Source organism: Durio zibethinus, chromosome 26, assembly GCF_047325235.1.
Source record: "Durio zibethinus cultivar Kanyao isolate XHJ-2024 chromosome 26, ASM4732523v1, whole genome shotgun sequence".
Taxonomy (NCBI): Eukaryota; Viridiplantae; Streptophyta; class Magnoliopsida; order Malvales; family Malvaceae; genus Durio; species Durio zibethinus.
In genome coordinates this window covers 4,345,863-4,356,300 of record NC_143187.1, presented here as the reverse complement: position 1 = coordinate 4,356,300, position 10,438 = coordinate 4,345,863, and the positions used below count along the sequence as shown (strand labels likewise).

General features: G+C 33.9%; 1 protein-coding gene across 5 annotated transcripts; it reads left to right on the top strand.

Moving 5' to 3' along the window:
• Positions 1 to 4: 4 nt before the first annotated feature.
• LOC111274573 (hexokinase-1-like) lies at positions 5 to 6,586 on the top strand. 5 transcript variants are annotated; one of them, XM_089755638.1, is made up of 11 exons: positions 5 to 204; positions 1,187 to 1,448; positions 1,962 to 2,035; positions 2,201 to 2,383; positions 2,692 to 2,766; positions 2,914 to 3,069; positions 3,238 to 3,336; positions 3,428 to 3,558; positions 4,707 to 4,788; positions 5,339 to 5,691; positions 6,139 to 6,586. In XM_089755638.1, exons 1-10 carry the CDS (start codon positions 151 to 153, stop codon positions 5,684 to 5,686), a joined length of 1,464 nt encoding a protein of 487 aa, XP_089611764.1. In that variant the 5' UTR covers positions 5 to 150; the 3' UTR covers positions 5,687 to 5,691; positions 6,139 to 6,586. The 5 variants fall into 5 exon arrangements, with proteins under 5 accessions (XP_089611764.1, XP_089611763.1, XP_089611765.1 ...); XM_089755637.1 differs by lacking the exon at positions 6,139 to 6,586 and having other exon boundaries at positions 5,339 to 6,077; XM_022859311.2 differs by lacking the exon at positions 5 to 204 and having other exon boundaries at positions 408 to 1,448; positions 1,962 to 2,112.
• Positions 6,587 to 10,438: the final 3,852 nt, after the last annotated feature.

Genomic DNA, 10,438 nt, shown 5'->3' with positions numbered 1-10,438 from the left:
GCTACAGAAATTGCAGACTGTACAAAAACCACTTTGTAAGACCCTGTCTGACAGGGAACCAATTCTCTCGAAACAAAAAAGACCAATTGCCCCAAAAGAATTTCTGAAGATAAGTTTAGAAGCCCAATTAATAAACTCAGATTTCTTTGGATGCACTTCTTTCTGAAAGCAGATTCTGTTCAAACACAATGGGTTATCAAACAGGTTGGGTTTGATTCTCATCTCTAATTGTCCATGGTTAATGGGGCTTTTACTTCGTTTCATTGATAAGTTATATTCAAAATGACAACAATAATTAAATCTCTATCCTAAAAGGCTTGATTTTTTGTTCGATGAAAATGGTAAAGAGGTAAGATGGATAGACTTTGAATTTCCTCGAATGGGAGAAGATTAACTGTAAGATGCATTCAACTTCGAAATTTTTGTTTAATCTAAGCAAATGTAAGATGTCAACCTTATCGCGACAGAAAACAAAATTCAGAGTGAATTCCTTGGGCTTTGCTTATTTGAATTTTTTTTTAGGTGGATTCATTGGCAAGTTTAATAATTAATAAATTATTATGAAAGAAACAGGAAAGAAAAAAAAAGTAGAGGACTCTTTTCACGTCAAACAAAGAAGAACAGAAAAGCATAAAAGTAAAACAAAAGTACCAAAGCAAAGTCAAATGAGATGAGATCAAATCTAACAATCTAAACTCTGATAAAGTAAACTTTAAATTTCATACTTTTTTACAGTGTCATTACCAAACAGACACGTGTACTCACGACCTCTCGCTAAATTTACAGCGTCAATAGTGAAGTCCTCTTTTGGGGTGCGTGCAAGTGCTATTGGTGAACCACCATACTCAGATAAAAAAGCTATAAAAAAAACCTACAAACAAAAAGGTCGCCAAACACATACTCAGATTGACACCAGTTACCCCTTATTTTGGTCTATTTCAGGGTTCTCTCTCTACAAGCTAAAGCAAGATCTTTGTTTTTTGTTTTGATTTTATTTATTTTTTCTCGCACAAAATTCTAATTTTAGATTCAACAATCATTCACTGATTTATATCACATAACTCCAAATTCTCCCTTGTTATTGTATCACCAAACTCCTTTTTTTTGCAAGGTCTTTTAATTTTTCCTTTTTTTTTTCTCTTTTTTGGATTACAAATCCCATTTTTTGGGTGGTAAAATGGGGAAGGTTGCAGTAGGGGTGGCGGTCGTATGTGGGATAGCTGTGGCAGCGGCAGCAGCGGTGGTGGTCCGTCGGAAAATGAAGAAGTCAGGGAGGTGGGTCAAAGCAATGGAGATAATGAAAGACTTTGAAGAAAAGTGTGGGACCCCGATTGGGAAGCTGAGACAAGTGGCTGATGCCATGACTGTAGAGATGCATGCTGGCCTTGCCTCTGAAGGTGGCAGCAAACTCAAGATGCTCATCAGCTATGTTTACAATTTGCTTCTGGGTATTTCAATTTCTTTCCTTTGTTTTTAAACGTGCATAATTATGTATTTATTTGATCCGTTTTGATTGGATTTTATGTTGGTGTTTTGTCACTTATGTCCAACATGCATTAAACATCAATGTTCATTCCTATGTTGCTAATAAATGTGTGTTTATGTACGTATGCCTGAGTATTTTGGATCAGGTACAGTTAAGTCTTAGGTGGATTTTTGTCAAACATATATCCCAAATTAGTTAATAATATGAAGGTGTCTGTTGTTTAAGATTGTTTATGTGGGATCAAGTTCATGACACTTGCTTGAGTTCATGTGGGTGTCTCTAGATACGTGCGCATCTAGAAATTTAGGTTCTATCTGATCCACATTGAAGCTTCTTCTCTACATGGCTGAGGTGGATGACTGACTTGTCAATATACTATTTTTACATACTTTTTTTTATTGATTCTCATACGATTTGGTGGTCCACTAGAGACTTTAGTGGATTATATTGTAATTTTTTTCTTTTCCTAAATTAGGAATGAGAAGGGATTATTTTATGCATTGGACCTTGGTGGAACTAACTTCCGTGTGTTACGAGTGCAATTGGGAGGTAAGGATAGTGGTATTGTCAATCAACAGTTTGAGGAGGTGTCTATTCCTCCGAATTTGATGACAGGGACTTCAAATGTAAGTGCCTCTGCCTTTCAATCAACGATGGGAAGGGGGTTGAGGCATAAAGAGGTCTCTGATGTCTGACAGGTGATCTTGATTTCAGGCACTATTTGACTATATTGCAGCAGAACTTGCAAAATTTGTAGCTCAAGAAGGCATGGATTTTCAACTAACTCCCGGTAGAAAGAGGGAGCTTGGTTTTACCTTCTCATTCCCTGTGATGCAAACATCTATTGCTTCTGGAACCCTTCTTAGGTGGACAAAAGGCTTCTCTATAGATGACACAGTTAGTGCTTATTGATCGGGCTTCTCTATATATTATGCATTAATCTTTCTCAAATTTTAAGGGATGTAGAAATTTGCCCAATAGATTTGCCCCCATATATTCTTCCCTAGGATTTAAAAAGAAAGGCAATAATTTATGAAAAAAGAAGTTTAACAGTATTTGAATTTTAAGAATTCATGTGTACCACTTCAATGCACATGACTGCTTTTTGGGTTCTTTATATAATTGATTAATGCAACTTCTCATAACATTTACGTTTTAATCCTCAACTTATATTTCTTTACTGTTACTGACCAATGAATTAACAGGTTGGCCAAGATGTGGTAGCAGAATTGACCAAAGCCATGGAAAGACAAGGCCTTGACATGCGTGTTTCAGCTTTGGTAGGTTTATGTTATGGATTTTCTCTGTCAATGGTTATAGGACCCTTATATTCTTGAATTTGAGCTGCTGATACAGAATAATTATCTTGCTTTTCATTATTGTTATTCTTTTCCCTTTGTGTCTTACTGCAACCATTTTGATGCCAGGTCAATGACACTGTTGGAACACTAGCTGGAGGTCGATACACCAACAATGATGTTGTTGCTGCTGTGATCCTTGGTACTGGGTCGAATGCAGCATATGTTGAACGTGCACATGCAATACCAAAATGGCATGGTCTACTACCCAAATCAGGAGAGATGGTTAGCTGTTCTTTAATTTCTATCAGTAACTTTCTATGACTTTGAGACTGTTTCTTTCTTTCTTTATGTCACAATTAAAATCAATGAGGATATCCATGTAAGTTTGAAATAGAACTGTTTAATAAGTTTAGGATGAATGCTAAAGTTGCTCTTGATATTTGGCTGAAGGTTATCAATATGGAGTGGGGTAACTTTAGATCATCACATCTTCCATTGACAGAGTATGACCATGCACTAGATGCTGAGAGTTTAAACCCTGGTGAACAGGTAAGCGCACAATTTTTTTTCTGTTCTGGTACCTTTGGCTTTTGCTTTACTTCTCTTTAACATAATTTGTTCATCTTTTGATTTGCCACAGATTTATGAGAAGGTAATATCTGGTATGTATTTGGGAGAAATTGTTCGCAGAGTCCTGTGTAGGATGGCTGAGGAAGCTGCATTTTTTGGTGACACTCTTCCACCAAAACTTAAAGTGCCGTTTGTGTTGAGGTAATTTCCTCAGGGTATTTATGGATCTGTTTCTTTTTAAATTTTCTTTGCTCTGCGGATTTCTTTTTGTTTGTTTATAATCATTGTTCATCAACTGTACCCTAATTTTTCTAATTTGGTTAACATTTTTCTCTATAATGCTGTATGCACATGGTTTTCATTTTTGCTATGTTTGAAATGAGAAACTGGTATCAGACAGTTTGTTTGTCCTTGCAAAGAGGTCGTTACTAGAAAACTTATTTTGTGTGAGATTATGAGAATAGTTTGAACTTGGAAGTGATCTTACTAGGCTCTCTTTCCTTCTATAATTGAATAACTATTAAATATGAGTCAATATATGTGAGGTTTCACATAATCATCATCAATGAAGGTGTAATTTTTCGTAGGAGAAACTGGTTCTGTCCTTATTTCTTTGAATTCATATATACCCAAATTACGTTTCATTTCTTTGACACCAAATAATGAATAAATTTAATTGCTCCTGCTGAAGTTTCCAATACAAAGGTGGTTAGACAGGTGGTCATATGCTGACAGCTAGGAATTACGGACACAGCTTCCACTTTCATGTACCGGTGTCTGACTTGGACATGCTGCCGACATGTCAAAATACATACGGGACATGGCAAAAAAATAAAAATAAATTAGACAGTCCCGACATGGTCAAGGCATGTTTGGACACCGGTCAAGTGGTGAAAAATGGTAAAAATGATGGAGGCCACTAGGTTTATTTTGTAGAACTAGGCTTTTTTAGGTTTTTTTTTTGAAAAATCTAGTGGGATAGGAAGAAAGAAGAGGCTGGAAGGAGTTTTCAAATGATTTTTGGAGGAATTTGGATGCTAAAAAGGGGCAGCTGCCAGAGGAGGATGGCGGCGTAGGCAGCGGCCTGTTGCAAGGAATTGGGTAGGGGACGGGAGAAAGAACAGAAAAAGGAAAAAGGAAGAAAGAAGAAGAAAGGGGAAAAAAAAGAAGAGAAAGGAATAAAGAAAACGAAGGGTGTGGGTCCCATTTTCCTTGATTTTAACCAGAGGGAGTAAAGAAGGGCATGTTTGGGAGGAAGCTTTAAATTGAATTAAATTGAAATAAATGCAACATTGTATTGTGTTCAAGATCTGCACGATACTTATTTTTGAGCTTCTTTTAACATGCAGGACACCTGTTATGTCAGCAATGCATCAGGACACTTCCCCTGACCTCAAAGTGGTAGCCAATAAATTGAAAGATATTCTTGAGGTATATTTTAATCTTGTGAAAACTGTCCTTATGTTACTCTTGATCATCAAAACTTGGTTATCTCCCTTTTTCTCTTTGCCTGAATTTCTTGTTTGCCTTACATATCTCTGATGGAACTTCTCCGATTCACTTCAAGGATTTTTGGTGTAGCATAATGTTGGTTGAACCCAATATACCAGATCCTATTTCAATTTCCTCATTTCACTGGAATCACTTGAAAGTTGACTTAGAGCAGTACATTTTGATTCCTATGAAAAACTTCCATAATATCACTAGCTTAACTTATACCAAAAAACGAAGGAAAATACTGGCTTGAAGGTTCTTTTAGCAGAGAAGTGCAGAGAATATGTTTTTCTTGCAACTGTGAAAGCTGGTTAACACTCTTAAGTTGTTGTGATTGGAACTGAATTATTGTTGTATATATTCGGTATCTTGTCTTGGCCTCAAGGAATTGACGATGATGTTTCTGGCTACTAGTCTACTGGCTAATGAAGCACTAGGCAAATTTTTATTGTGTGTTTTAAGTTTGTTTATATCTTTTCTATTTCAGATATCAAACACCTCCATGAAGATGAGAAAAGTAATTTTTGAGATTTGCAACATCGTTGCCACACGAGGGGCACGTCTTTCAGCTGCTGGAATGCTAGGTATTCTGAAGAAAATGGGAAGAGATACAATCAAGGAAGGAGAGAAACAAAGAACAGTAATAGCTATGGATGGTGGACTATACGAGCACTATACGGAATACCGCAAGTGCTTGGAGAACAGCCTAAACGAATTACTTGGAGAAGAGGTATCTGAAACCATTGTAGTTGAGCATTCAAATGATGGTTCTGGCATCGGAGCTGCTCTTCTTGCTGCTTCCCATTCACAGTATCTCGAAACGGATGAGTCCTGAGAGCAGTAAGAACTGGTTCTGCCATTCTTTTGAAGTTATTTGTGAGAAATCTTTGACAAAATTTTTTACCTGGGGGATTAGCATTTTATTCCTTTCTCAGTTAATTACTTTCAATGCATTCCCTGTAAAATCTTAAATAATTGCTTGCAGAGTACGCGATAAGGTTCATAAACTGTATAAAAGCAGGACCTGGAAGCGAGAACTCTTCCGCTTCGGCCTGCGATTCAATTCATCATTTTTCTTTCCTTCTGGTAGTTACCAGCGGTCACTGCTTAGACGTGAAAATAATGCTAACCCTTGTCTCTATCACACATTTGGTTCACAGATGACTTGATTATCTTCTATGTGATTGTTAACAATTTATCATACAACATCCATGTATGTTATTACCTTTCATGCAGTATATTTCCATGTTTAATGATAATACGATTTGATGATTGCTATGCTTACAGGGTTTGAGTTTCTGCATCCAAGTTTCCTTGGGATTGAAAATACTGCTACAAGGCATGAATATGATTGTGAAGCTTTTTCAGCTGACACAACTTAAAAAGTCAAATAAGGAGGTTCTAAGTTTTGGAACAAGAATCAAACATGCATGAGTAGTGTCACCTGCTTGACGTTGTGAAATCATTGCATTTCTCAAAAATTCTTATTATACAAAATTCTAATTCAAATGTACTTTAGTGGAGTAGACTTTTGTGACACAAAACGACACCGCCCTGTCTAGGGCTGTAAGTAGTTGGGTGTCTACATTCATGTTGTCAGACAGTGACAGTGGTCCGTCCGACAAAGATAGAATAAGAAGCAACCTTGGAATGATATCTATTTGAAAACTAGAACCCAAAAAAAAAAAAAAAAAGCAAAATGAAAATATTGTCTACACTTTTATTTCTCTTCAAATCATTGGCATGGGTGTCCTGATATGCTTCTCTTCTAATCCCCCACTTTCTTTTTTCTTTTTTTTCCGCCATTTTCTTATTAATTAAATTTCTTCGATTTTTCTTTGCATTTCTTTACAAATCCTCCCTTTAATTTTCTAATAAACAATATTATCACTTTGTGGAGAAAAACCCCAGTCCAAATGAATATATACATATATAAAAGCACATAATTTTGTTGATATGTAGTTCCACTTCTTCATCAATTTGAAAGTTTTTAATTTACTTGTTATTTATAATAATAATAATAATAATAATAATAATAATAATAATTTTATTGGAATATACTTTTTTTTATATGGTATGAAAAACACATGTCATGTAGAAAAGGATATGTACAAGAGAATAGAGGCTTGACATATTGATTATGTTTTGACCAACGTATGTGCTTTCCCTATAGAAAATGTGAGTGGAGGGTGCCCATGTATTGCTGCCTTCTCCCTTCAAATAACCCTTTTTCCATGTTTCAGTCCAAAGGGTGATGAATTCCCCAGTTGAATTTTGTGAACGGTTTCCCTGTCATCCCCACTCACCAGAATACAATATATTGGAGGACGTTTCCAAAAATTTTTCTACTTCCAAGTCTACAGGCCTTGACTATACTCAACCAAATACCCTTACCACCCACTTACTTCCTTTATTGTTACTACAAAATCAAACACTTACTACAGTTGAAAATATTTAGGAAAGGAATTAAGAAGTAATAAAGGAAAGTAATAAAGAGGTTTTGTTATTGTGCAAAGAGAATCTAAATACAAGGACCACTGGGAATGGTCGACCAACCCTTTTTCATGCTTGGGATAAACTGGCTGTCTTGTGAAAGTGCTTTCGTTTTTAACTAAAAAAAAAACCCAAGGAAAGCTAACAGTCAGTTTTAGTATAATTTTTAAACTAATACATACTTTTTTATTAAAATTTTTTTAATATAATCTAAAAATATGTATGATCCAACTAATTTTATGTGTGAAATCTAAACAATTTCTCTTTTTATTTAATTGCTTCATAAAAATATTAAAGATTAAAAGTTAAACATTTAGCACACTAAGCATAATTAATTAAACCCTTTTTTCTTTCTTCTAATGACAATAATTAAGTTCCAATTAGAAGATCAATGTCCAGAGGTTATTATTGTAGTTTTCACCAAAGAAGAGAAACCTAATTTCCCATAACCCCACCATTATACGTAACAAGTTTTTCTCTCCATGAAACAAGAGCGGGAAAAAACCTCTGTATAAATGAACATAAGGCTTTATAAAGAAGAGAAAAATATGTCCAAGAAAACAGAGAAACTCTCATATAAAAGGAAGGAAACTGATCAACCTTTCCTTTCTCCAAATCATTGCCGATGTTGGCCGCTCCTACGCCGGGTTCCATGGATCACCATATGAAAATACAACGTATGTCTTGTTTGTAGTTTTTCATATCTTAATACATGGCACACAGGGTGAAGCCAGGCAGAACCACAAAAAAAAAAAAGGTATTTAACTTTTATAAGCTTCACATGTTCTAACATGTGTGTATTTTTTTTTTATCCCTATTTTAATCTCTTGGTATTATTATTACAACATCAAGAGAAAAAAATTGGGATTTATTTGGATTTTGTCCCCGTAATTTTGATATTTGATGGTTTTTTTTTTTTCTTGTTTTGGGTTGATAGTACTATGTTTGTTATTAATTTTAATATGATTAATTATTTGTTAAGAAATTTGTTGAAATGAAAAATGAAAAAAAAAAAAAACTAAATGAAGTGATAAATTATTAGTATAATATCAATTTATTCTTATTGAAACTCCAGGTTGACAGTTTGTATTTTCGAGTCATGCATTAGTTTTAATTAATTTGTTCAAAAAAGTTGATATTTCCACGATTACAATCCATTATATTTTTAATTTTAGATTTTCTTTTCAAATTTTTAAAAAAAATAATAAATTTATGAGATGAGAGAAACATAATTAATTCATTACTCCCAATTCGAACAGGCATATATAGCTAAATCTTTTTTCTTGTATTTTTCCTTTTACAAATTAAATTTTTTAGTATAACATAATTTTGAATGATTTTTTATATATTTAAAATTATCAAAAATTAAATTCTTACATTAAAATTAAAAATATAATATTCTACCAACAGATTTCATAGTTTTAGTGAACGCAATAAATAATTAATATCTGGCAAAGGCATTGCAATTCAACAAATTAGCCATTTTAGCCAGAAACTTGAGTAAACAATAAGATATTAATGAAATATTAATGCTGGTTAGAACAATATTTTGATTAAAATTAATAACCATGTTCACCTACCTCTATAAATTTATTGTTGGCTGATGAATCTGAACAACATTTGTTTGGGGTTCGGGAGAGATTGAATAACTTCTGATCCCGTATGAATCAGACCTACAAAATGAAAAACTTTGATATGAAAAATAGCAAAGGATATCTGATATCTTAAATTTAGAAGAATTTAATTGCATTTTTTTCAGGACTAAATGAATGTATCATAAGTAGAAGGAACCGATCAGTGTTGAAAGATGTTCCATGAGGCAACAATTTGATTGTAGCTTCTTGGAGACTTGTTGTGTTAATTGAGATTGATAGTGGCAATTTGCTACAAATGTATTCGAAAGAATTTTAAGTTTGGAGGATCGATGTTGGGGTGAAAGTGAAATCATCCCAAATGACGAAATTTCAATGTCTTGATCTGATGACTAATCCAGAATCTCTCAGCTCAATGCAACTATATTTAAAGACCAACAGTTGGAAAGAGGAAAATTAGTGAGAAAATTGTGAAACCAATCCCCACTCGTTTCGATTTCAAAACCATTAGATTTTCACAAGCAATTGGATTTATTTTTCAATATCAATGGCCCAATTATGCCAAATTCATCATAATTTGGGCAGACCTTAACCTTATACCATGTTAGCCTACAAAGCAGTTAATGACTCAATAGCAAATGATCTTAATTGGGCAAATTATATTACCATGCCAAGGTTTTTCTCTATGGTAAGTGCAAATTAAATCAAAGCATTTTGAGGTTGTTCTTTGATATCCAATGATCAAAATTAATGAGAGGCCAATTGGTTTAAAACCAACTTAAAAGTTTATGAATCAATAGGCTGCCGCTTCGTACGTGCATAGTGTCGAAACAGTGTTATCCACAAATTTCTTGAATTATATATTCAGTAATTGTAACCTCACTAATAATTTCTGGCATCTGCATGCCTTTGAGTGGACAAATATTTCCTTTCCAAATACATATTATTAAAGTTTGATCGAAATCGGAGACAGGATAGAAAGCCCAAGTTCTTTGCCATGTCTTGGACAAAGCATTGGTACGGACCACAACAAAGATAGGCTTTGATGGATAACACTTTCAGGCGGTGGAGAGCTTTCATCCATGGCTTCATCATCCTTCTTCTCGACACTCTTTTGATCCCTGCAAATCTGATTGATTACCTTTCTTCCATCAGGTGCTTAAAACAGCTTAATTACTTTCTTAACCTTGATCAAATTTTCTATTATTTGAACTCCATATATATTCCCACACTACAATACCACTAGTAAATTTAAAGATTATTGTAATTTATTAATAGGATACGAAGACTTACTTCACATTAGAAATTGCACAAAAAAATTTATTTATCTCAGAGTGATCTACGTAAAATTCTAAAAAAACGTTAACGGTTTTTATCTTATTTATATAAAAAAAAAAACATACGTTATAAAAAATTAATTGGTGAATTGGATATTTGGGAATCAAAAAATCATTAATTTGATTGAATTAGTCGATTTATTATATTTTTCATTTTGATGTGAA

Bases quoted from the DNA above. Each gene is read 5' to 3' on its own strand.
- LOC111274573 (XM_089755640.1), top strand. From the start codon at position 1,178: ATGGGGAAGGTTGCAGTAGGGGTGGCGGTCGTATGTGGGATAGCTGTG. The intron at 3,070-3,237 runs GTTAGCTGTTCT...ATTTGGCTGAAG, and splicing joins TACCCAAATCAGGAGAGATG to GTTATCAATATGGAGTGGGG. The intron at 3,337-3,427 runs GTAAGCGCACAA...GATTTGCCACAG, and splicing joins GTTTAAACCCTGGTGAACAG to ATTTATGAGAAGGTAATATC.